Genomic DNA, 25,366 nt, shown 5'->3' on the forward strand with positions numbered 1-25,366 from the left:
TTTTCGGCTTCTTTTTTTTTTGTTCATTTGTTCGAACGCTCAGACTTTCGTTCCGATTGGCTGCGCGAACTCTCCTTCCCCGCCTCCTTAACCCGTATTTCCCTGTGCCGAACGGCGATTGGCCCGGCAGCTAAAGCAGGCCGGCGGGGATTGGTCGCGGCCGTTTGAGCGGGCTGAGGCGACGCTTTTCGAAAGCGCTCTCTCTCTCTCTCTGAAGCGTTTCCTGCCGCCTTTGTCCGGCCTCATTCGCAGCCGCTTGGCTGAGGGAAGGTGGTTGGCTCTGTTCACAGCGCTCGGTGACTGCAAGTCTGAGGCACTAGGCCGCTGCTCCCCTCTCAACGGCCGCTTCCCACCCCCACAATCCCCGCTAGCTCTGTTGTTTCCTCTACACCTCTCGCTCCGACCGGGTCCACCATGGACTTAGAAGACTCCTTTTCCCCGCTCAAGGTGAGTCTCCCCCCCAAAACCCCCCCACACACCGTTATTTCACACACCCGCCTTCTTACCGTCTTCCCAGCCCCACGTAACTCAATATCGACTGAGGGGTTTTCATTCAGGACAGCGCCATTGAAATTAAACGGGCCCTAATTAGTGGCGGCCTTTAATCTCTGCCCTCGAGCGTTGGACCCTTCTAATTCATTCTTAATCCCAGCCATCTTACTACTTCTCTATCTTTAAAAAAAAAACCCACCGTCCGCATAGATGCCTCCAATTCCCTTGTTTCCTGGTTTTTTTAAAAAAAATTGTTTATTTTAGCTTAATATGTGTTACAACAATCCTATCATGACCCGCAGTTCCTTCTTATCTCTCAAAAAAAAACCCCTCAAAAAATACGTACTGGTTTGGAGGTCTATGCTACAGAGACATTACGATGGGGACAGGCTTCTCATGGGAGGGGGTGCAGAACCTCAATTCATTGAGGTTCATGGAGCTTTTCAATAATTTTTGTGGATCTAGGAGGGCAAATTCCTACCCAAATTCACAACAACGTTTGATTGTGGGTGTTTTGTAGCTTCAGTATATTGCTGATGCTGGACGTAATAGGTTTTCTTTCTAGACAGAAAATATAAACTCGTTTGAATGTGGGGATTAGCATCCCAAAACGTAAAACTGTTAATGGCTCTGCTGGATTACATCAGAGATCCATCTATTCTAGCTTCATCTTTTTAAGAGTGGCCAGCCAAATGTCGCAGGCGTGACATGGCGACAACTTCTTTGTCTAAACAGTCTGACGTTCAGAGATAGATGACTTGAATCTCAGGCTTTTGTCTGTAAAAGGCGAGCACAATCTTTTATCCCCTTTCTCATCTCAGTTTCAGGTGTATGGGATGTTAGGAGAGGGCTTGCACCTTTGGTGGGCTGGCTAAACTAGGTGAGGGGGACTTTCCCTGCATGTAGACAGGCTCAGGAGGAAGATGGTTTCTGCATGTGCTGTAGAAGGAAGTGAGGGGTAGATGGGGCTTCTCAGCGTGGGAATGAGGCCCCTCTAGGAGACGGAAAACTGATCCTAAACCTCTGCTGCCTTGCGGGATATTTTGGGGAGACAAAAAGGCTAAGGAGTAAACCCTGCACAAGTCCCCAAGGAATCTGGATGGTGCCTTGTCTGCCTCCTTCCAGCAACTCCTGCAGCCAAGCAGGTGTTTTCCTTTGGACCACATCAGCAAGACCAAGAGGGGTCTAGTCATATTTTTATGTGGAAATTGTTCGGTTTGGTTATGTAGTTTTTAATGTGTTTTATTTATTTTTATGACTACTTTGCTTTATTTGAAATTATGTAAATCTTTTCATATCGTAAGCCGCCTCGAGCATTGTTTTAACTGTGGAAAGGCAGCATACAAATAAAATGGTGATGGTGATCTGGGCAGCCCAGGACCTCCATAAACACTGACCAGATTTGCTCCCTGCAGAGGTCACTTCAGTGCTTCTAACTCAGCAGCTTGACTTCACCCCCCAAATGTGCAGTCCATTGTCTCTTGAGACAGATGCCTACAGTATCTGATGTATTCCTTCTTTCAAAACTAGCTTGGTGGTAAATTCATGTCTTGTGTGTTTTTATTTCCATCCTAGCATTGTTGTTACAGAAACCCACAAAGTTAGCTCATTTATGCAGTGACTTATGATGTTTTCATTTTGCTTCCATTCAGCCAGTAGATGCAAACCCTAAAGTGGGTAAGATCACGGATGGAGATTCAAAAAAGAGGCTATCTGTTGAAAGAATATACCAGAAGAAAAGCCAGCTGGAGCATATATTGCTTCGGCCTGATACCTACATTGGCTCTGTGGAACAAGTGACTCAGGTAAAAAGCTTTTTGTTTGGGGAGTTAAGGTAGGGATTGAATGAGAGGAAGCTTTTCTGATTCCTTTGTTTTGCTAATTGCAAATAAAGTTCTAGTATCACAAAGCAGAGCTTAGACTGTTCTAATTTGGGAAGTTGAGAGGGTGATTTTTTCCACAACTGTATTCCAAGGTCATGGCATCTTAGGACACTTCCAGTCAGGCCACATGGCTTATGGGAATCACTGGACAATGCTGACCTTGTGCTCACTGAATGAGCAGAGTAAAAGTGTCTGCTTTTTACTGAATATCTTCTTATTTTTAATTAACTTTTCAGCAAATGTGGGTGTTTGATGAAGATGTTGGACTGAACTGCAGGGATGTTACCTTCGTACCTGGCCTTTATAAAATATTTGACGAAATCCTAGGTATGGTGAGAGCAACATCTTTTAGTCCCAGTGGATTGAATTACAGAGGAATTGCAATTGATGTTAAATTGGCTTGGGGAATTTTCTGGCTTATCCACAAGCTCAGTACTTCAGCAAGTTGCTACCATAGCCATAAAATGGGAATTGCAGTACTGTAGTGAATGGCACAATGACAAATGCATTTAACTTGTGATTACTGGCACTGGTTCTTAATGCCAAGGTAAGAAATATCATTAAGTACTTCATTTTTTACTAATAAGCTTTGTTTGTGTTTTCATTTTTTTCCAGTCAATGCTGCTGATAACAAGCAGAGAGATAAGAACATGTCATGTATCAAAGTTATGATTGACCCGTAAGTCCTATTCAAAACCTTTGTAGTAAACTATTTTAAGAATTGCAGGCTTAGATTGCCCCCTGTTGTCTGTTGCTCATTTTTGCAGAATTTGTATATAAATATGACTTTCATGTCAGTTATATATGATGGGCTTAGTTTTGAATTCTGTATTTGTAAACAAACCCAATAGTGGGTTTGCAGCTGAAAATCATAAGGTGAATAAGAATCTTGTCTTTAGAGATGAGAAATTTCTGGAGCAGTGGACAGGCAGTCATTGCTTACTAACACTTGTGTAGAATAGGGAGCTAATTCCATTAACGGAGGTTTTTTTGTGTTCCTGTTTCATAAAGAGTTGGGTTTCTTTTTCTAGAGAGAATAACACAATCTCTGTGTGGAACAACGGAAAAGGGATTCCTGTTGTAGAGCACAAAGTAGAGAAAGTCTATGTGCCGGCTCTTATTTTTGGACAGCTTTTGACCTCCAGCAATTACGATGATGATGAGAAGAAAGTCACAGGTAGAGGAAAACCTTAATAGAAAATATTAACCAGCTGGGAAATTATGTCTTAAGGGACTAGCCCTTTTGAAAAACCTGTCTCTTCACTACAGCTTTGTCTCTCATTAAGTGCAGAAGAGTGGTTGAAGGGTAAAGAAGAGTTGATTTAATATGCATTATTTAAAAATATGTAACCCATGTTTTATAGTTCCCCTGTTTCCTGAAATCAGTATACTGGACAAGTTATGCTAACTTCCTACTGTTGAGCTAAAGGCAAGAGTTGAGGTATAGATGAGGGAACTGAAGTTTCAAAGTGCCTCATGGTACCAACCCTTACCGGCATAGAACAATACTGATATTACAGGGAAGGATATAGAAATGGGCCACATATGTGGGCTTTCTTGTTGGAAGATGGGAACACTCCATTTAAGGTTTGAATGCTGAGTTTTAATCCCACTTGAAACAACAAGCAAATCTTCAAGATTGCAGCCTTGTGTATACCTGCTTGGGAGTAAGCGTCTAGTGCCCTCATTGGGACTTATTTCTGAGTAAACATGCCTAGGATTGGGCTGTATACCTCCTAAACTCTGCAAAGCTTCATGGTGTGTAAGTAACTTGATTTGTTTTATACATTGTTTTAGGTGGCCGAAATGGTTATGGAGCAAAACTCTGCAACATCTTCAGTACCAAATTTACTGTGGAAACTGCATGCAGAGAATATAAGAAGCACTTTAAGCAGGTACATGGAACCTTGTAATGATAGGTATTGTGCGCTTTTAAGATCCTGGGCCCAAATGTTATTTGGGTACATACATGGACACATGCGCAAGTGCACATTGAACCAACTTCTAAATTTACTCCACATACAGTGGTACCTTGGGTTACATATGCTTCAGGTTACAGACTCCTCTAACCCAGAAATAGTACCTCGGGTTAAGAACTTTGCTTCAGGATGAGAACAGAAATCGGGCTCCGGCGGTGCAGCAGCAGGAGGCCTCATTAGCTAAAGTGGTGCTTCAGGTTAAGAACGGACCTCCGGAACGAATTAAGTCCTTAACCCGAGGTACCACTGTATTGTAAAGGTTCAGGCATCAGCTGGTCAGCATTTTTAACTGTTGTGCTTGTACATCTTCAGTACCTATCTGAAAATTGCAAAAGTGACTAAGCTAAAAGTAGAGCCCACAAAAAAATATATGCTGTTCTTTGATTAGGAACTATCAGCTGTAGCTAAAGAAATTCATCTAGTTGTTTCTGTACATAAAATTGTAAACTGTTTTCTTCCTCAGACTTGGACTAATAATATGTCTATGGCTGGAGAGATGAAATTGAAGCACTTTAATGGTGAGGACTTCACATGCATCACCTTCCAGCCCGATCTGTCAAAATTTAAAATGACCACACTGGACAAAGATATTGTGGCTCTAATGTCTCGGAGAGCTTATGATATTGCAGGATCAAGTAAAGGTGTCAAAGTTTTCTTGAATGGAAAGAATCTACTCGTGAGTGAATGACTTTCACTGTTTTTCTTCCCCTTTTTGGCAATGAGGTGTTGGATTGGGATTAAAATGTTTTAGAGTTAATTGGATGGCTATACCCATCTTCACCTAACACGTTAACAAATGAGGTAAAAGCTTTCTGCAAACATTGCAACATACCTCTCTCATTTACAGATCAATGGATTCCGCAGTTATGTAGATCTGTATATAAAGGACAAGGTGGATGAAACTGGCAATCTACTGAAAGTAGTCCATGAAGAAGTGAATGATCGGTGGGAAGTCTGTGTAACAATGAGTGAAAAGGGCTTCCAGCAAGTCAGCTTCGTCAATAGCATTGCTACAACAAAGGTAACCAGCTACAGCTCTGTAGTCTGAATATGTTTAATCTGTCTTGTTTATGGCGAAACAGTTACAGTATTGCTAAATTATAGGAAAACAAATCATCCGTTTAAGGGGGGAGAAAATCTAATATGGTAGCTATTGGATTTGGAAATGAGACCTTAAACCTAACAAGTCTCCTTGATTTATTATAGAAGCATTGTAAATGTTTTTACTGTATTACATAATACAGTAAATACATAATATTATTGGGGCCATCAGCTTACAGGCCAGATCCATTCTTGAAGCTAGTTTGGAGCTTTTATTCCTCAGCCTATCGGCCAGATCCATTCTTGAAGCTAGTTTGGAGCTTTTATTCCTCAGCCAATCTACCTCTATCTAATTAAATACTAGATATAGCAGGGGTGGAGAACCTGTGGACCAGATCCTGAGCTTCCCCCTTAGGCCATTTTGACAAGTTAACGAGGCAGTCCGCTTGTCAGTCACGTGACTGTTGCATGGCCATGAAGTCAGATGAGTGACCTTCAAAGGAAAGGATTTGGAGTATGTTCCAATCATTTCCTTCTTTTGCAGTCCAGCTTGAACTCAAGTCAGGCTGATCAACAGGAATTGGCTCCATCCAGGAGCTCTAATTTCAAAGGTGCTGAATACAAATCCTGCTTGCCAAGGCACACACTCTAAGACTCCCAAACTCATGATATGTTGTGGTAGGCTCTCCTTGAAACTTTTATTAATTCTTGGATTTTCTTTTCGTTATAGGGTGGTAGACACGTAGACTATGTTGCTGACCAGCTTATCACCAAACTCATTGATATGGTAAAGAAAAAGAACAAACTTGGAGTGTCAGTGAAGCCTTTCCAGGTATAAATCTCAGATTTCCCCGTTTAGGCTTCTTAGACCTCATTTCGAAAGTTTGCCTCTTTGTTGTCTTACAGCACCCTACAATTCTAGTTGCAGATTAGACAATAGTTTTAACAGAAAAATTCCTTAAATAAAAGCATGACTAGATGCTAAGGTAAATGGGCCTCTTATACCTTTAATTATTATATAGAAAATGGAATATTGTTATATAAAAGTTGCCTGATACCGCTTTTGTTACCTGTGCCTGAGAAGCTCAACTTGGTAAAAATGCTGCTTCCTACATGCTAGTTATTTCTGTCATGTTCTCCCATCTTGTTTGAAGGCATCTTGCTTCACACACCCCTCCCCACCATCACTTTTTAAATAAACTTGATTATCCTTCTTTTGGAAAACAATTTCCATAACCTGGGAATAGATTCTACTAAATGTCAAGTTAGTCAACTTAATTAACAACATGGGTACATATCACATTTGCAGCTGGGGAAGTTTGAGAGATGAGGTTGTCCAATAAACTAAACATTAGTAGTTTATAACACCTCTCTTTAATTCTAGGTGAAGAATCACATGTGGGTCTTTGTAAACTGCTTGATTGAAAATCCAACTTTTGACTCCCAAACAAAGGAGAACATGACCCTTCAAGCAAAGAGTTTTGGCTCAACATGCAAGTTGAGCGAAAGGTTTATCAAGGGGGTAAGTGCTGTAGGGTGCATTGTGTTGTCATTGTTTAATTGTTTTGGAGTTGTCTTGAGCTGGAACTGGGTGCAAAACAAACTGAGAAGCAAAAAAGACTCAAGCCTTATGTTCTGTATCATATTTGCTTCTACAGACAGCTTTTTCTTTCTTTCTAGGTAAGCAGTTGTGGCATAGTGGATAACATTTTGAACTGGGTCAGATTTAAAGCCCAGGCTCAGCTGAACAAGAAATGTTCTTCTGTAAAATACAGCAGAATTAAAGGGATACCTAAACTAGATGATGCCAATGATGCTGGTATGTATCGCAGTATGGTTACAAACATAAAAGCCTTTTGATACTTTTTAGAAGTTAAATACCCTTCTGTACAGGAACCCAGATTCCTGACCAGTGGTAGCAACTGGCCTGATTGATGATTAAGGACATAGAGAGAGAAAGGACTAACAGTTTTGCTTATACATAAGCTGCAGTTTGGAAAAGAGCTAAATCCTTTCTTCTGTGCATATAGAGCTTTCTTTCATCATGGGTAAAGCTGCTGTCTGTTGTCTTGCCCAATACTCTATGCTTTTGCTAATTGTGCCTGACTGAAACATGAGACAGATCTACTCTTGCAATCAGAAACTTGACAGCCAGTCCTGATTAAACAGGATGAGCATGTAGGTAAATGGAGTTGTCTGGATTAAGGTGCTCAATTTTCATTCCAGGGAGCAAGAATTCTACCAGCTGTACCCTTATTCTGACAGAAGGTGATTCAGCTAAAACTCTAGCTGTTTCTGGTCTTGGAGTTGTGGGCAGGGACAAATTTGGAGTGTTTCCTCTGCGTGGAAAGCTGCTGAATGTTCGGGAAGCCTCCCACAAACAGGTGAGTTGGCAGTACTTTGCAAACTCCATCATGGATCTTACTTGGCCTTGATTTGCTTTAGGTATTGTGTATAAAAGCTGTCAACTGTTTTCTAAATTGTAACAGGAAAGAGATTGCGTTTCCAAGCCTTGTCACAATGGAAGCTGTTGACAAGGACAACTTCTGCTCTGCTCAGTGGATACTCAATGGGCTGTGAGGTGCAAAATCTGCTTGGTTAAAGTGCTTTTAAGATGTGTTAAGCACTTTGAGGCTAATAACCCATGGCAGTCTAGACCAGGTATCTCCAACCATTTCAGACTCAGGACCCACTTTTAAACTAAACATACATTTGGGGGCCCATTTTTTAAATATTTTACTATATATTTGCCTGGTAATGGTGCTCCTATTACAACCCACTAGTGGATCCCAACTTGCCCGTTGTAGATCAGTCTTCTAGACCAGTGTTTCCCAACCGGTGTTCCGCGGCACACTACTGTGCCGTGAGACACCGGCTGGTGTGCCGTGGGAGGGAGGCGGGTGAGAGGCGGCGGCGAGAGGCGGCGGCGGCGAGGATCCGCGTCGAGCCGGGGGCGGCTCCGCGGTGGTGGTGCCGAGCGGCGGGGCAGCGCGCGCAAAAGGGAGGAGCGCGAGACAGCGGAGGAGGAGGAGGCCGGCATGTCCGGGCAGCAACAGCAGCAGCAGCAACTCCCGGCGACGGCTCCTCCTCCGCCCGCTATCGCAGCCGCCGCCGCCTCAGCTGCCCTCGCTCTGCTGCCTCCTCCCACCCCGGCAAGGGGGAGGGAAAAAACGTTCACTTTTGTGCGTCCCTCCCGGCGTGACGCTGCGCGCTGACGTCACGGGGCGGGGCTTTAATGGTGGTGTGCCGCGAGATTTTTTTCCGGTAAGCAGGTGTGCCGTTGCCCAAAAACGTTTGGGAAACACTGTTCTAGACAAAAAGGGGTTGAGCCAAGTTTAAAAGCAAGATATCAATATCTGTCTAAATAGGCAGAATCCATAAGTTGATAGTTTGTACACTGAATCTTAGGGACGTGGGTGGCGCTGTGGTCTAAATCACTGAGCCTCTTGGGCTTGCCGATCGGAAGGTCGGCAGTTCGAATCCCCGCAATGGGGTGAGCTCCTGTTGCTCGGTCCCAGCTCCTGCCAACATAGCAGTTCGAAAGCACACCAAAAAGATAAATAGGTACCACTCTGGCAGGAAGGTAAACAGTGTTTCTGTGCACTGCTCTGGCTTCGGTGTTCCGTTGCACCACAAGCGGCTTAGTCATGCTGGCCACATGACCTGGAATAACACTGAATCTTAAAGAGAAAAACTGATCATTTTCAGATAATGGAGAATGCTGAAATCAACAACATTATCAAGATAGTTGGCCTGCAATATAAGAAGAGCTATGATGATGAAGAATCACTAAAGACTCTGCGTTATGGGAGAATAATGATAATGACAGATCAGGTCAGTCTTTTTCTCATGGGCAAGTGTATCTCCTGCCAACAGTAACAGTACTGGTGGGGGACATGTCGTGCTCCTCCTGGGGTAGTTTTGTCCACCTTTGGTCCCTACCCTGCACTCAGCTTCTAAGAACCACAGGTGAAAGCTATCAGCATGGAACAGTACTTATCTTTAGTTACCACACCTCTGTATTGCTTTGTAACTCAAAATTTCTGAATAAAACAAATTTTAATTGTTAATTTTATTATGAAAATTAAAAAATGAAGCAACAATAAATGCACACTTCTAGTTACATCCCAAATGTCTGATGGAGCACCTTTAAAAGAAACCTAAAGAAAGACTGGAGGTGGGCCCTTTAAGGAAGTGTTTTGAACACCTATCAATGGAGTTGTTCCATCATGTAGCCCACCTTTTGCTATGTTGGACCTGCTATCCTTTATTTAATCATTTCCATGTACAGATCCAACTGAATATGTAAGAAGGTCCCTTGACTAAACCATAGTAAGTTAGAACTAGTCTAGGGCCAAGTGTTTGATCATACTGGTATCGTAATGAGTTGTTGGCTAGCATTGGTCACTGAAAAGATGGGTGCTGCATGCTCTTGAGTTCTACTTTCACATTGCCAGTGGCTAAAATTTGTCTTCTGAAACACTTTAGGATCAAGATGGTTCTCACATCAAAGGCTTGCTTATTAACTTCATACACCATAATTGGCCATCTCTTTTGAGACACCGTTTCCTGGAAGAGTTCATTACTCCCATTGTAAAGGTAAGCTTGCTCTTCCTCCACCCCCTTCCTGAGTGACCACTTGAGCCAGTTGAGAACATTTCCCCTTAATTCCACTGTTTAGAATCTTAGGTCTTAAAATGCTTTCCCGTTGTTACTTTTTACTTCAAACTAGGTTTCCAAAAACAAAGAGGAGATTTCTTTCTATAGCATTCCTGAATATGAAGAATGGAAAGCCGGCACTCCTAACCACAAAAACTGGAAGATCAAGTACTACAAAGGTTTGGTTAAAACTATTTTTAACACAGCTAACTTGGATCATATGAGAACTGTTGGGTGTCTGCTAGATAGTTAAGACTAGTAAACAGCCTCCGAGGAAACATTAAATATTCCATGTAAACTCTGGCAGAAAAAGCAGTTGAAGGGCTTTATCTATAACCACATTTCCAGTTTCTATGTAGAAAAGACAGAGAATGTGAAAGGGATATCTTGGAGCACTTAACTTACCCTAAGCAACCTCAAGGTCAGCTGAAAGTACTCTTGGCAATACCTTTGCTATACAGGCAGTGACCATTTTGCGAGGGGGTTCCCCCACATGTCAGCCAAGCACACATACGCCTGCCCCATTTCGCCCTCCATTTTGTCCAAAAGGACCCGCACATTGCTGGTCATGCAACAATTGGATTCATCCAAAATAGTCTCCGCCTGTAGCAACATAAACAGTTGGTGTTCTGTTTGGAACTCCCTTATCCTGGGGGTGGGGGTCTACCAGAAACCTAATATATTTTTATATATTATATGGACTGGCATTTTGATTGCCAAAGTTTCAACAAATAAGGTACTTACCTAACACTTTTGTGTCTGCTGGAGAGAGCTATGATAAGCTTGCACTAGACATACCTGAATAAGGAATCCCGCTATTGTACTTTAACCACTTTCCCTGCTGCAATTCTTTCGAAACAGCTTTCTTCTTCCTCTTTGTAGTGTTCCATATTGGGTTGATGCACTGTTTTAATATTGGACCTGGACTGCAGTTGTAGATGATACAAAGAAAATAAACTGCATAGCATGGCACCTAATAGCTATGGGATACTAACTCTGCAGCCTTTGGTTTGGTTTTTTATCTCAGGGGTGGCTAACCTGTCATCCTCCAAATGATGTTGGTTTCCCATCAACCCAAACCAGCATTGCTCAGGATGATGTGAGTTTGGAATCCAACAATATGTGCAAAAGGTTAGCCACCCCAGATTTATGTAAATGTGCTTTGCTTCAAGATATATATATATAGAGAGAGACTTGTACACGCAGTGGAGAATATCTTAAGTTGCCTAGGTTTTATTTGTGGATCTTAGTGGTGTTATCTGTCCTTAATCTCTCTAGGTCTGGGTACCAGCACAGCAAAGGAAGCGAAAGAGTACTTTGCAGAGATGACAAGGCACCGAATACCTTTCAAGTATTCTGGCCCTGAAGATGATGCTGCGATTACTCTGGTAACAAAATTGCTTCTATCCTCTGTTGCTTGGGGATTACACCTGCAAAATAGTTAGGCAGTAATCATTATCTGCTTTTAAAATGTTGAGTGATCCTACCAGAAATAAGCCTTTCTCTTTTTTAAAGTTGGAACTATCTGATATATCCATAAATGTCCCTGGACAAATGTATCAAGAATTCTGCTCAATATTGATCCAGAGCAGATTCTAACATATAGTTAGAGTAAAAAAAGACTTAGACACGTTGCAGGATTTCAAAAAGAAGAAAAAAGACGAGGGGCAATTAATATTTCATCCATCAGAGCTTTCCTGCTACTGAAGGCAAATGTGCATAATGGTCACAAATCAGATACATCTGGATTAGCACTATCCATAAGATAAGTTGCAGCAGGTTTAACTTAAACTTACTTACAATAACTTATAATAAAACTAAAACCTTAGCACTAAGCATGCTATGTAAAGAACACCACACCAGAAGAAAAGAGAAAGGGCGAAACCTGGGCTCCTTCTGGCCTATTACTATAGTCAGCATGACCTTGAGTGAATAACAGAACGAGTTTAAACCAGCTGTTCAGCTTCTCTGAAGGAATATCGCAAACATCAGGAGCCTTCTGCTTGTTTCTAGGCAGAATAGAAACTTGCATGTCAACTAGAAGAGTTCTCATGCAGAGAAGCTTGCAGAGTCAATTAGAAGAAACAACAGCACTACACTTTAAATAGCCTGGAAACAAATGTTCAGAAACTTCTGGTAGCTGAATCTGGCCATTTCCCATCATTAAACACCAGCAAAGCTTGGTGGTGCTTGACTTAACAAAGTTTGGATAATGTCTTTCTGGCATGTGATAGCCCAGCATTTGGGGGGGGGGGCAGGGGGTCGACTTCAAGATTATATGGCAGTTAAATTGACAGTGAAGTGAGGGGAAACCCCATCAATTACCACAGCTGTACATATTTGCATTATGGTTGGCTGCAATGTAGATAAGCCCTCTAACTCAACAGCCTTCCAGGGTGTCTGACTGTATTTGTCCATATTCCTGAATTCCTGATCTTGAATGTCTCTTGATTTAAGCTGGATCCAGTCATTAATTTGACTTTACTAACTTCTCTTAGTGGACTTTGGTACTGTCCAGTTCTGAGAGAGAGTTCTAGATTGGCAGCCTAAGCCTGTGGGTAATTTAGTGGAAACTGAGAAGAATTTAAACAGCTTCAGTAAGTGTCAATTTTTTTCTCACTCCATCCCAGACTAATCTGAGTTAATCATTTTTTTAATGTCCTAGGCCTTTAGCAAAAAAAAGGTTGATGACCGAAAGGAGTGGCTGACAAACTTCATGCAAGATCGAAGGGAGAGGAAGCTTCATGGCCTTCCAGACGTGAGTTCCCATTAGAGCAGCATGGGATTCTCACTACATGGTTTGGGGAAGGACTAGTTCAATGGCAAAACACATGCTTCACATGCAGAAGGTCCAGGATGAATCCCTAGCATTGGCAGGTTGCAGGAAACTTGAGAGAGATTTCTGCCTGGATCCCTGGAGAGCTGCTGCTAGTTAGAGGGAACAGACCAGATATAAGGCACCTTCTTAAAAGGCTAAGGTTTTTGACAGTCAAGCATTATTTCAGTAGTTGGCCAGGGGGTTAATGCATTGTGGGTAAAATGCAGGACAATAGAGCAGTCATTTTTCCCCCACTGCTTTGGAGCTAATGAAAGTTTGCTTCCAAACGCAAATAACAGTGGGGGGGTGATTTTCCTTAAGATTGCAGCTGGTTAAAGGGACGGAGGGTTAAATTATGTCACCATAGCCCTGATCAGATCCATCTGTGTTTTTGCTTTAAAAACTATCACATTTAACACCATGTGTTGCTTTGCCCCTCCGTGAAACGGTAAGGAGGAAGAAGCTTGTTTTATGGTGTGGTAATGGATTAGAATGAAAGTAAAGGAGGAAGAGCTAAAGTGTCACTAGCATATAACAATTGAAGTTTCCTGCAATTTCTTCCTGTGCCCTCTTGAGCTCAGAGTTTGTTGCATGCATGTTCATCACTGTACAACAACAAATACTCAGTTGCTAGGGCTAAACACAGACCAAGCTTTTCACAGCGGTTGTCATATTAAACATAAGACCTCAATGCAGGCAGTTAACATTTTCACTTGGCATTCAGCAGTGATGAGCTCAAATGATGACTGCATTTCTGGATATGCCCTTTGCTAGCAGTTCTCAGTACCTATATATGTTTGCATCAGAGTATATTGTTTCCTTTGTGCTATGATGGGGATGACACTTGAAGGATACTATAGTAGAGGCAGCAGTTTGGAAGGTTTGATAACTTAATCTTGCTTTGTCACTCGTAGGTTTACTTATATGGCAAAAGTACAAATTACCTGACCTACAATGATTTTATCAACAAAGAACTTGTCCTCTTCTCAAATTCTGACAATGAGCGATCCATCCCTTCACTAGTTGATGGTAAGTTATCTGTTATACTTCATAATCTAGATCAAGTTTCCTGTTATTTCAGACATAGTTCCCCTTATAAACATAGCTGTCATTATTTTATTAGCAGACCCAGGCAACAAGGGCAGGTTGGGCAGGTGGGGACATTATAATAACAGCAGGTGTAAAAGTATAATAATTTTATTTTGAACACTTCTGCTTGAAGCAGAATTCAGAGTACAGTATTTGAAAATGTACCGTATTTTTCGCCCTATAGGACGCACCGGCCCATAGGACGCACCTAGATTTTTTGGGGGGAGGATAAAGGGGAAAAAAATTATCCCCCCCCCCCCGGCGTGGGGCTGGGGCGGGAGAAGCCCGAGCTTCCCCTGACCCCAGCCCCCAGAACAGGAGCCAGAGTGGCTCCCGGAGCTTGCGGGGCTGGGGGTGGGGGAAGCCTGAGCTTCCCCCAGCCCCCAGAAAGGGTCCCAGAGCGATGGCGAAGGTGAGCGCACCTTTGCCATTGCTCTCGGAGCTTGCAGGGGCTGGGGGTGGTGGAAGCCCGAGCTTCCCCCGCCCCCGGAGCAGGTCCAAGAGTGCTGGCGAAGGTGAGCGCACCTTCGCCATCACTCCCAGAGCTTCCCCCGACCCCAGCCACGCAAGGTCCTGTTCGCGGGGCTGGGGTCGGGGGAAGCTCCGGCATCCCCCGACCCCAGCCGCGCAAGCTCTGGGAGTGATGGCGAAGGTGCGCTCACCTTTGCCATTGCTCCCGGAGCTTGCAGGGGCTGGGGGTGGTGGAAGCCCGAGCTTCCCCAGTCCCCAGAGCAGGTCGGAGAGCGCTGGCGAAGGTGAGCGCACCTTCGCCATCACTCCCAGAGCTTGCGGGGCCCGGGGGGGGGGAGCCGGAGTTTCCCCAGCCCCGTGAACGGGTCGGAGAGCAATGGCGAAGGTGCGCGCACCTTCGGCATCGCTCTGGGACCTTGCGCGGCTGGGGGGATAGCTTCCTGAAGCCTGGAGAGCAAGAGGGGTCGGTGCGCACCGACCCCTCTCGCTCTCCAGGCTTCAGCGAAAGCCTGCATTCGCCCCATAGGACGCACCCAGATTTCCCCTTCATTTTTGGCGGGGGAAAAGTGCGTCCTATAGGGCGAAAAATACGGTAAACTACTTTAATTATTTGCTGTGATATAAGGTGGGTGGGTGTATAGAAAACCAGTGGTAAGAGAACAAAAATAGCTTATTGCACTTCTGTTTGCACCTAAGTATTCAAAGTGATGCAGCATTGGAGGGAGTTTGGGGTTTTTTATCCTACTTTTCTACTAATTTATCCAAGCAGCCTGTACAGTAAAAAACAAAATTCATCATAGGAATAAAAACAAAATTTAAAAATATATATCAATAACCACTAAAATGTGGGAGCAGCATTTGTCTATAGGCACCAAACTATCAAGAAAGTTTCCAGGGAATCTGTTGAGTGCTGAACTGGCATCCTTGCCTTAACTGAGAGGTGCTGGTTATCGAAGGAAAGAAGCCTATTGCTTGACTTGAAGCAACCTGCTTGTCGTTCTTTTCAGGACTGAAACCAGGTCAGAGGAAAGTTCTGTTCACATGCTTCAAACGAAATGACAAGCGGGAAGTGAAGGTTGCCCAGTTGGCTGGATCAATAGCTGAGATGTCGTCTTACCACCATGGAGAGGTAGTTAAAATGTGGGTGGGGATTGGGCAAGTAATGACCATGAGCTGCCAAGGAAGCAGTACTACTGCTCAAACAGTGTTTACATAATCAAACTTGTATTTGTTGTTGCTTTATAGTTATAATGATATTGATGTTATTAAATGTCAACCCTGCTCTGTCCCAAATGGTCTGAGCAGCACAAATTCTTAAAGTGTCTGTCAGTTTCTGTTCTTCTGGCCGATGTTTGTGCCCAATGTAATCTTGCCTTTGCAGCACTATTTATTCAGTCCCAGGATGGTGGCCTTGTCCCTCTTTTAAAAGGAGATGCTTTCAGCTTCAGTTTGTTATGTTTTGGTTTCAGAACTCACTGATGATGACCATCATCAATTTGGCTCAGAATTTTGTGGGCAGCAACAATCTCAATCTGCTTCAGCCCATTGGCCAGTTTGGCACCAGGCTGCATGGTGGGAAAGATTCTGCCAGCCCTCGATACATCTTCACAATGCTCAGGTTAGCAACTCACTGTCCAACTTCTGCTTTCTTGGCTTTGGCTGGGTTGTTTTGAAACATATAATGGTGGTTTTAACATGTTCCTAAATCTAATCACTATGATAATCTTGATGTAGCATGCCCTACAGCAGGAGGTTTAGCAAGATGGTCCTCTATCCTTCCCAAGATGGCACTTTTCCTGTTTCCAGGATTCCTATCTCAGAACTGTTTTAAGCACAAGCCACTTTCTTTTCTAGCTCATTGGCACGTTTGGCTTTCCCACCAGCGGATGACAGTGTGCTGAAATTTCTGTATGATGACAACCAACGGGTTGAGCCGGAATGGTACATTCCAATCATTCCCATGGTGCTAATCAATGGTGCTGAGGGCATTGGAACTGGCTGGTCATGCAAGATTCCCAACTATGATGTCCGAGAAGTGGTGAATAACATTCGGCGCATGCTAGATGGAGATGAGCCACTTCCAATGGTAATGCAAATGTATTGATGGCTAAGTGAAATAGGACTGATCATAAGAGAAATGCTAATTGGCATGTGGGAGGGGGGGGCAAGGGCAGATTGCTGCTTTCTAGCATGATACTTCAGCACCTCAATTTGTGGGCCATGAGATTTCAGCCCTTGCAAGTTGACAGTGAATGTTTACTCCTTTTGATGAAAGTTTTAGTGACACAGTCTTGAACATTATAAAATGCATTCTGAAGACATCCCTCTTGTTCATTAAAATCCAGTGCCTGCTCTTTTCTCCCTACAGAGTGGTACCTCCAGTTGCAAACAGGATCCGTTCCGGAAGTGGCTGCATCCCAAGGAATTTGCAACTGGAGGACCGCTTCTGCACATGCGCAAGCAGCGAAACCTGGAAAAATACTTCCAGGTTTGCCGCTTTCACAACCAACCCAAGCCCGAGTGTCCACTGTACAAGTACAACCCTCCAGCAGCAATTCTGCTCTTATCTGCTTTTCCTACAACACTGCTCTTGTCTGGCCAAATTTGCAAAGGAGTTGAGCTGGTCTTGCTGAATTGGAGTCGGAGCACACTGTATAAACTGCAAAATTGAGTGCTGTTTGGCTTACTCTGTTACAATTTCCTCTCTTTTTTTAAAGCTTCCAAGTTACAAAAATTTCAAGGGGACAATAGATGCGCTGGGACAAAACCAGTACCTTGTCAACGGGGAGGTGTCTATTCTTGATTCGACCACCATTGAAATTTCTGAACTTCCTGTTCGGACATGGACCCAGGTGAGATGTTTAATTTTCTACTATGCTCCTAGAGCCTTCCTGGTGAGGTGGGGGAAAGGTACAAACAAAGTACTGACCTCTTGCTTGCTTTCCCCACCCTTAGGTATATAAAGAACAGGTTCTGGAGCCTATGCTGAATGGCACAGAGAAGACTCCCCCCCTAATAACAGACTACAAAGAGTATCACACCGATACCACAGTCAAATTCATTGTAAAAATGAGTGAGAAGAATCTGGTGGAGGCAGAGGCTGCTGGTCTACACAAGGTCTTCAAACTTCAGACTTCTCTTTCCTGCAACAACATGGTATGTGATAAGTGGGTAGGGAAGTGCAAGTATCAAAGGGGCTCCATGCAGCCTTCTGAGCCATGATCCATATAGGTTTGCAGGTTACAGACTTCTGGGTTTTTGCTATTTGCTCCAGGTACTCTTTGACCACGTTGGGTGCCTGAAGAAATATGAGACTGCAGAGGATATTCTGCGGGAATTCTATGAGCTCAGGCTGCGCTATTACGGCTTAAGGAAAGACTGGCTTGTTGGGATGTTGAGTGCAGAATCTGCAAAACTGAACAACCAGGCTCGCTTTATCCTCGAAAAAATAGAAGGCCAAATAGTGATTGGTAAGTAGGTATTGCCAGAGCTTACCATGAGCAGCTTCTTATCTTGAAGATGGTAGGGCAGCTGGTTCCTCTTCTGAGGCTGGGGCAGGCAAACGCAAATTTATTTTCACTGGAGGAAAAGGCTCTCCTTCCAGAATTCAAACCTGCTTCAGATAGAGAGGCAAGCTTCATTTTCTAAAGATGCACCTTGAAGTAAACCGTATACTAATGTTTATTTGTGGACCACCACCACCCCCCATAAAAAAATGAAATAAAACCAAATTAATCCTGAAGTGATAAAACATGAACTATGCCTTGAGAATAAGGCAGTTGAAAATGGGACAGGAGAATGAAGTTAAGTCAATTTGATTTTGATTTTCTCTACGTGGTGTGCAAATTGACCTTGCTCCTTCCTAATAGAGTGCCCAGATTGCTAAATTGATATACCCATTGATTTTTGGTTGCTTGTTCAACTGGTTTCATTCCATGTGGTGACCTGAAAATGTGTGTGTGGTTTTTTTTCTAGAGAATAAACCCAAGAAAGAATTGATACAGGTCCTTATCCAGAGGGGTTATGATTCTGATCCAGTAAAGAAATGGAAAGAGTCTCAACAGAAGGTAGTGTATCTTCAGTCTCTTCCTTTTAATTTAGCTCTTCTCCAGATTCTATGTCCTTTGAAGGGGATTCCACCAACCCTACTGCCATGGCAGGTGCTGCAGCACAAAAATAATGAGAGTATTATTAATTTTTTGCGCTGCTCTTCAGCCAAAGATCACAGGGCAGATTACAGTAAAAATCCCAAATTTACAATATTGAGTCATAAAAGGCAATATTTTATTCAGGATTTTAATATCTATTGATGTTTATAGTTATGTGTGATGTTTTTCCCCTGTTGCGTATTGCCCTGGGTGCTTTATAAATATCCGAAATAAATCTTCATCCTGAATTTCACACTGTCTTAAGAATGACTGGCCTTTTTAAGGCAGAAAGGCAGCCCTATTGCAGTAGACATGGCTGATGTAGTGGCAGGTAATTCTATCTTTGCCCGGGGGGTGGGGGCTATTGAGTTCAGGATCCCCTTCAGAGAGCAGGCAATTACTGCTGCTTTCCTCAGTCCAAAATAAAGTGTTGGGCAAGAGGTACATTGCCATGGATAGCGAGCAGTCTCAGCAAACAAATCAACTTTCTCCATTCTAGAGCAATGAAGAGATTGATGAAGAAGAGGGAGACAGTGATAAGGAAACTGCATCTGCTGCAGCCTCTGGACCAGATTTTAACTACCTTCTGAACATGCCTCTCTGGTACCTGACGAAGGAAAAAAAGGATGAGCTCTGCAAGCAAAGGGGTGACAAAGTAGGTGAAAGAGCTGTTAGGGAGAAACTTGAGAGATGACATTGTTGAAGACTCAAACACGCATTCAGCTGTTTCTCCTAAATATTTCTTCCTCCTCACTGGTTCTTATTAGGAAATGGAGCTGGAAAACCTGAAACGAAAGGCTCCTAATGACTTATGGAGAGAAGATCTTGCTGCCTTTGTTGAAGCTCTTGAAGTAAGTAACTCTGGGGGAAGAGTAGCTGGCCAGTTATTCAGTTTGCAGCCTGTTTTGATCCATCATAGCAGTAATCTCTCTTAAGGGTGGGAAGAATGTAAGCATTCAGCAGAGTTCTGCCATCTCAAAGAATCTGAAACCCCACAAGTAAGAATGTTGCTGAGGCTGACGGTGGCCAAGTGCTGCCCCAGTGGCAGTTGCCCTCTGGCCTATGCTGATATGAGCAATTTTGCTTGCTTGCTTCCTTTGGGGGGTGGACTGGGCTTTGGTTACACCAAGATTTAAAATCCCCATGCTGCCCATTCTTGCTTCTAGTTCTTTATCCCACTTTCTTTCTACCTACCTACCCCGTCTAGGAGCAAGAAAACAAGGAAAAGCAGGATGAGATGGCTGGAACTGCAGGCAAGGCCGCCAAAGGGAAAGGAGGAAGGCTGAAAGTACAGAAGCAGCAGCTGCAGGAGATTATGCCCTCTCCACATGGCAGGAGGGTCATCCCCCGTGTGACTGAGGAGATGAAAGCAGGTGCAGAGAAGAAAGTAAAAAGGAAAATCAAGGTAACATAATATTAGCCTCTGTTAAGGGGTATGTGTGTGTGCGCACACTATTAAAGTGTATTATGCATATGTATATATTCCCACTTTCTTTGATGCCTTTGTCCTGTCATCCATTGTATGTATAGTGACCAATTTCCCCCTTTGCTTACCTGTAGAGTGAAACAACTGAGCCTAATGGGATTCAAGAAGAAGATGGATCAGCATGCGATAAGGAACCATTGACTCTTAAACAAAGATTGGCAAAGAAATTTAAAACAGAACCAGGTAACACCTGCTCACAAGTGCCATTCATTTTCTTTGGTAGCTTTTCTTTAGTAGATTAAGCTTCATTTAGGTTTTAAAGATTGTTTGGATGTTTGTATTGAGCAAAAAATAATGTGCATAGGTGTAGATGCATTGTCTAAGTGCTCAATACTTTTTTCTTTTGGACAGAGCATGCATTGTCTTAAAATTTAGCCAATTTGTTTAACTTAAGGTACCAAGAAACAATCCACACTGCCATTCAAGCCAGTAAAAGAAACAAAGAAAAACTCTGGATCTGACTCGGAATCAGACAACAGTGGTGGTGGTGGTGGTGATATGGAGGTTGTGCTGTCTCCTGAAAACATGTCAAGCTGCCCAGCAAAAGGTAGGTTTATGGTTAAAAATGATGTGGAAACTTTTGCTTGCTGCTGTACTCTTGGTATAATTAAATTGCCTTTGTTAAATATCCTTGGTTTAATTGTATTTTTTTGAAAAAAGGAAAGTTTGGAGCTTTGGAAAAGCGATTAAGAATGTTGATTCTACTTGACAGCATTTTCTAAGGCTACAGTCCTACACACATTTATCTAGTAGTAAGTCCCGCCAAACTCCGCAGCATGTACTGAGCTGGCATGTGTAAGGTTGCAGCCTAATTTTCTGCCGTTTCTTTCAGCAAAAGCAAAGTGTGTGTCAGATTCAAACCTCAGTGACACTGGTGGTGACATCCAAGAATTGGTTGAGAATGCTGCATCTGATGAACAGAATACTATTTCCATGTGAGTGAAGTACACACAAATACACACAAAATGTAACTCTTGTTAAAGGTAAAGGACTCCTGACAGTTCAGTCGCGGACAACTCTGGGGTTGCACTTTACTGGCCAAGGGAGCTGATGTTTTTCTGGGTCGTGTGGCCAGCATGACTAAGCCGCTTTTGACAAAACCAGAGCAGTGCATGGAAACGCCATTTACCTGGGTTGGCAGGACCTGGGACCGAGCAACAGGAGCTCACCCTGTCGCCAGGGTTTCCAATTGGCAAGCCCTAGGTTCAGTGGTTTAGACCACAGCGCCACCCACTTCCCATCTCGTTAGGTTATAATAGAAAATATACAAAAAAGGTGGCAAGCTACTTGCACTAACCTCATGTTACTACAAAGCTCTTCATAATGGGGTGAAGCAAACAGAAATGAAAAAGTGAGAGGTGTCTGGTGTGTAGCGTTTGTTGTCACTTCAATACCAAGAACACAGTCCATGCTATTTGTCCATTCAGTCCTATATAGTCTATTTCTGTACCGTAGGGAGCAAACACATTGAAATGGGGAGAATTTGCTCCATAGTATGTATTATGTGTTCTAGGAAAGCCAAGGGACGTAAAGGCAAAGAAGCCATCAAACCACAAGGGGTACAGAGCACCATCTCCAGTAAGTACCACTCAAGTTTAACATCTATTGTTAACGCAGCCAGGCATCGGTCTTTATTAAAAAATTAATGTTCTGGTGCATAAAAGTAACAAGATCATACCATAGCTGCATGTGATTAAATCGGTGTTACCATGACTACCAGCAATATGGGACTGCCGTTAAGTGACTTTCTCATTTTTGTATCTCCACCCCCAGCTGAAAGTAGATAGTTTACTGCAGGGGTCAGCAAACTTTTTCAGCAGGGGGCTGGTCCACTGTCCCTCAGACCTTGTGGGAGGGCGGATTGTATTTTTTTTGGGGGGTGAACGAATTCCTATGCCCCACAAATAACCCAGAGATGCATTTAAAACATAAGGACACATTCTACTCATGTAAAAACATGCTGATTCCCGGACTGTCTGCGGGCTGGCTTTAGAAGGCGATTGAGCTGGATCCGGCCCCCGGGCCTTACTTTGACTACCCATGGTTTACTGTTCCTCACTTCATGCAAAAAGCATCTGCTGGCCAATTCCTGCAAGATTTTTTAAAAGCCTCAAATTGTATAGAATAAAAGTGCGGAATCACCAGAATTTGAAAAAAGCATACTTTTTATTTTTAGTTTTAATGGGATTTTGTAGTGTATGAAGCTGCCAAAATCACTGCAGTCCTAGGTTAAGAGCAGCGGTCATTATTGTAATATGACAGATTGCAAGGGCTTAAAAAATGAGAAGGAAATCCCATCTGCATACAAAAGAACTACCTAATACATTCATATTTATGTTTGTGCTGATATTTCCCTGCATGGTCCCTTTTCTTTGCAAGTTCTGTAAACAAAAGGATTTTGAAGCCTTGAGGTATATCTTGCTACATTGTTTTGGAACATTTGGTAGTTTTGCTTACTCCAGAGCTTTCCAAACTGTTTATCATGACACCTTAGTATGTTGGCTGCAGTGTGTAGGTGTGTCACACACTTGTCCTGGGGCTTGAAAGGGGTTTAATAACTTCTAGTTTGCTAGTAAGACTGAATTACTGTGTCATGAAATGAGGCATGTCTAAAAAGTGTATCACCAACATGAAAAGTTTGGAAAGCTCTGGCTTACTCCCTTGTAAGGAAGCAGTGAATATGTTCATCTACATGTTCATCTTAAATCACTCTGAGGGCTACTTTTACATTTTTATTAACTCAAGAGGACCATATTTCTGCAGAGGGGCCATTTTTGTTACCATTTTAACTGCCATTTTCTATAGTGCACCTGCTTTTAACTGCTATACTTCTAGCTGGCAGATACTTTTTTCTCTGCTTCCATCATTATATTAGCATGAGATTTTTATATTGGTGCATTGCCGTGGACTACAATATTTGTATCCAACAGTGTGGCTGTAATTGGAATTCCCTTAGGGAGGTGCAGAGATAGCAAGAGGACATGGGTCAGTCCATGGGTCTTATGCTGTGCAGGCCTGGCATTGGGATCATGTTACAATGTTTGCATTGTCTTTCCCCTTCCCTGTTTCAGAGCTAAAGAGATTCATATCCTTGCCCGTGGATGTTTGCAATCTTAAAAGTGGCTTGGTTTGTTCTCTGTGCAAAAAAATTCTATACTGAATTTTTCAGTATAGAATTCACGATGTTTAGTACATGTTAGCTTAGTGGGGACTTTCTTTATTCAAGTTCACGTGGAGGACTATGATGCAGGCAACCCAGTTGCAGCAGCCTCTTCTCTGCCTGCTACCCTTGATGTGCCAGCCAAGCCTGCTCCCAAAAAGAGAGCTCCAGCCAAGAAAACAGCAAAGGTAGCTGAAGGTAAGATTACTACTGATGGTCTGTATGTTAAAAGGTGAGTATTCAGTGACATTACTATAAGTGCCCCAAAAGGTGTTTTGTTCTGGCTTACACTACATAGGTGGAAGCAGAAACTGCATGATGGAGGTTCACAGTTTCACTGATAAGCTTAGAAATTAAGGGTTTGGAAAATAGAAAGTCAAATCAATTACTCTAGTTCTGTAGTTGGTTCTCCTGCCCACCTAGCAGTTCGAAAGCACGTCAAAGTGCAAGTAGATAAATAGGTACCACTCTGGTGGGAAGGTAAACGGCGTTTCCGTGCGCTGCTCTGGTTCGCCATGCTGGCCAGATGACCCGGAAGCTGTCTGTGGACAAACGCCAGCTCCCTTGGCCAGTAAAGCAAGATGAGCACTCAACTCCAGAGTCGTCCATAGACTGGACCTAATGGTCAAGGGTACCTTTACCTACCTTTATCTATGGTTAATTCTCATGAAATAAATGAAGTAGTAACTGTTACCTTGAAAAGGGATATTCTGAAATCCATCAAATCTCTATTGAACATTTCTTCTGCCCCTGGAAGTTAACACATCAAATGTGAACAAGCCAAGATTCCATAGGTTTTTTAGTAGAGCCTGTTCCATTGTGGAGTTGCTCACACAATTAAATAGCCGTGTTTCTTTCCTGTCGTTGAAGCACATAGTTGTTTCCAGCCTCGACTGACATTTGAAAATGGTGTTGGCAATTAACACTGTCTTAACAGTTACCGGAATGGGTTTCTGAAGCAATGGCTTGAAAACGTTGTGGTAGATCCAGGTTTTTGTGGGAAAGAAACAGCAGAGATTTCACTGATTCTTTTGCTCTTAGGCAATCAGCCTTCTATTATGGATGCTTTCTCTAAGAAGAAGGCAACCGCAAAACCCAGGAAGGCAACAGCAGCTAAGAGTTCGGAGTCCAGCACAGATGAAGCAGCCTCCCAAAAGTGTGCACCTCCCAAGTTGAAAAAAACTGCCAAAAGGAAGGTTTCTAGCTCTGACGACTCTGATTCTGACTTTGGCCCAGCTCTTAAAAAAACTACAGCAATTAAGGTTTGTTTGCCCCCATTTTTGTTCTCCATCTTTTTTGTTAAGTATAGAAGGATAGTGTCTTTAAGGCATACCTAAAGGCCAGAATTGAAAGAGCAACGGGGGTGGAGTGCCATAGTTTTAGGGCGCCACTGAGGTCGATTTTGGCATATGGGCAGATATGGGTGTTCTCCATAACCTATAACAAATTCTAAACATTCTTATCAACCATACATGGGCCTCGCACCATCTTGTTCACCTTGAAGTCCTAGCTAAAAGTGCATCTGTATATGTTGGTAACTGGTTATGAGTGCCCTAAACAAGTTAACATGGGGCAAGCCTGCAGTGCTCTGCAAGGAAACCACGCCCTTAATAAAATATGTAGCGTTTTATTTCTGGTGTGCTGTGGAATGAAGTGCCCTAGGGCCTGTGGCTGAAGTGGTTTCTCCTACATAAACCAGGAATATCACTCTATCCGTCAGAGTGCTTGTAGAGCACTTAAAAGTTTTTCTTCCCCACAACTGATGCATTAATGCATCCATGTTCCATAAGGAGGGGCTAGTTGTGGCCATTCCTGAGCCCACATAATACCTATGAGAGCTTACCAGGCCCACTTTTTTTTTTCCTTTGCAGAAATCCAAGAATGTTGATGAGTCATTTTCCCTTGAAATAAGCTCAGGTGAGGATTCACCTTTTCCAACTGTCGCACGTGAAAGGTTGGGTCGACCCAGGAAAGTTGTCCAGTACCTTGAGGAATCGGACGACGAGCTACTGTGAACTGAAAGCACCTTGTTCAAAAATGGGGTGTCTGCCTTTTGATGTTTTAACATGTCTGTCCCTGTAAATATTTGACACTGTTCACTATCATTTTCATCTTAATAAACATTTTATTTCTGTTGGAA

The 25,366-nt window shown here is 43.0% G+C and overlaps 1 protein-coding gene across 1 annotated transcript; it reads left to right on the top strand.

Moving 5' to 3' along the window:
• Nucleotides 1-166: 166 nt before the first annotated feature.
• TOP2A (DNA topoisomerase II alpha) lies at nt 167-25,366 on the top strand. The gene is made up of 35 exons (XM_081166063.1): nt 167-447; nt 2,145-2,297; nt 2,612-2,702; nt 2,991-3,054; nt 3,407-3,552; nt 4,173-4,270; nt 4,818-5,030; nt 5,202-5,375; nt 6,126-6,227; nt 6,780-6,917; nt 7,076-7,214; nt 7,622-7,779; nt 9,104-9,229; nt 9,884-9,994; nt 10,128-10,233; nt 11,333-11,442; nt 12,720-12,812; nt 13,787-13,901; nt 15,440-15,561; nt 15,902-16,050; nt 16,287-16,518; nt 17,150-17,284; nt 17,388-17,588; nt 17,707-17,902; nt 18,408-18,499; nt 19,080-19,235; nt 19,348-19,431; nt 19,788-19,985; nt 20,141-20,249; nt 20,461-20,613; nt 20,899-21,001; nt 21,580-21,644; nt 23,293-23,424; nt 24,268-24,488; nt 25,098-25,366. The coding sequence occupies exons 1-35, from the start codon at nt 415-417 to the stop codon at nt 25,239-25,241; spliced, it is 4,662 nt and encodes a 1,553-aa protein (XP_081022189.1). The 5' UTR covers nt 167-414; the 3' UTR covers nt 25,242-25,366.

Source organism: Podarcis bocagei (assembly GCF_964188305.1).
Source record: "Podarcis bocagei genome assembly, chromosome: 13".
NCBI lineage: Eukaryota > Metazoa > Chordata > Lepidosauria > Squamata > Lacertidae > Podarcis > Podarcis bocagei.

What these genes read in the sequence shown, in the direction of transcription:
- TOP2A (XM_081166063.1), top strand. Translation starts at nt 415, where the DNA reads ATGGACTTAGAAGACTCCTTTTCCCCGCTCAAG. An exon ending in ATCAAAGTTATGATTGACCC is followed by an intron (nt 3,055 to 3,406) that starts GTAAGTCCTATT and finishes TTCTTTTTCTAG; the next exon opens with AGAGAATAACACAATCTCTG. An exon ending in TGAATGGAAAGAATCTACTC is followed by an intron (nt 5,031 to 5,201) that starts GTGAGTGAATGA and finishes TCTCATTTACAG; the next exon opens with ATCAATGGATTCCGCAGTTA.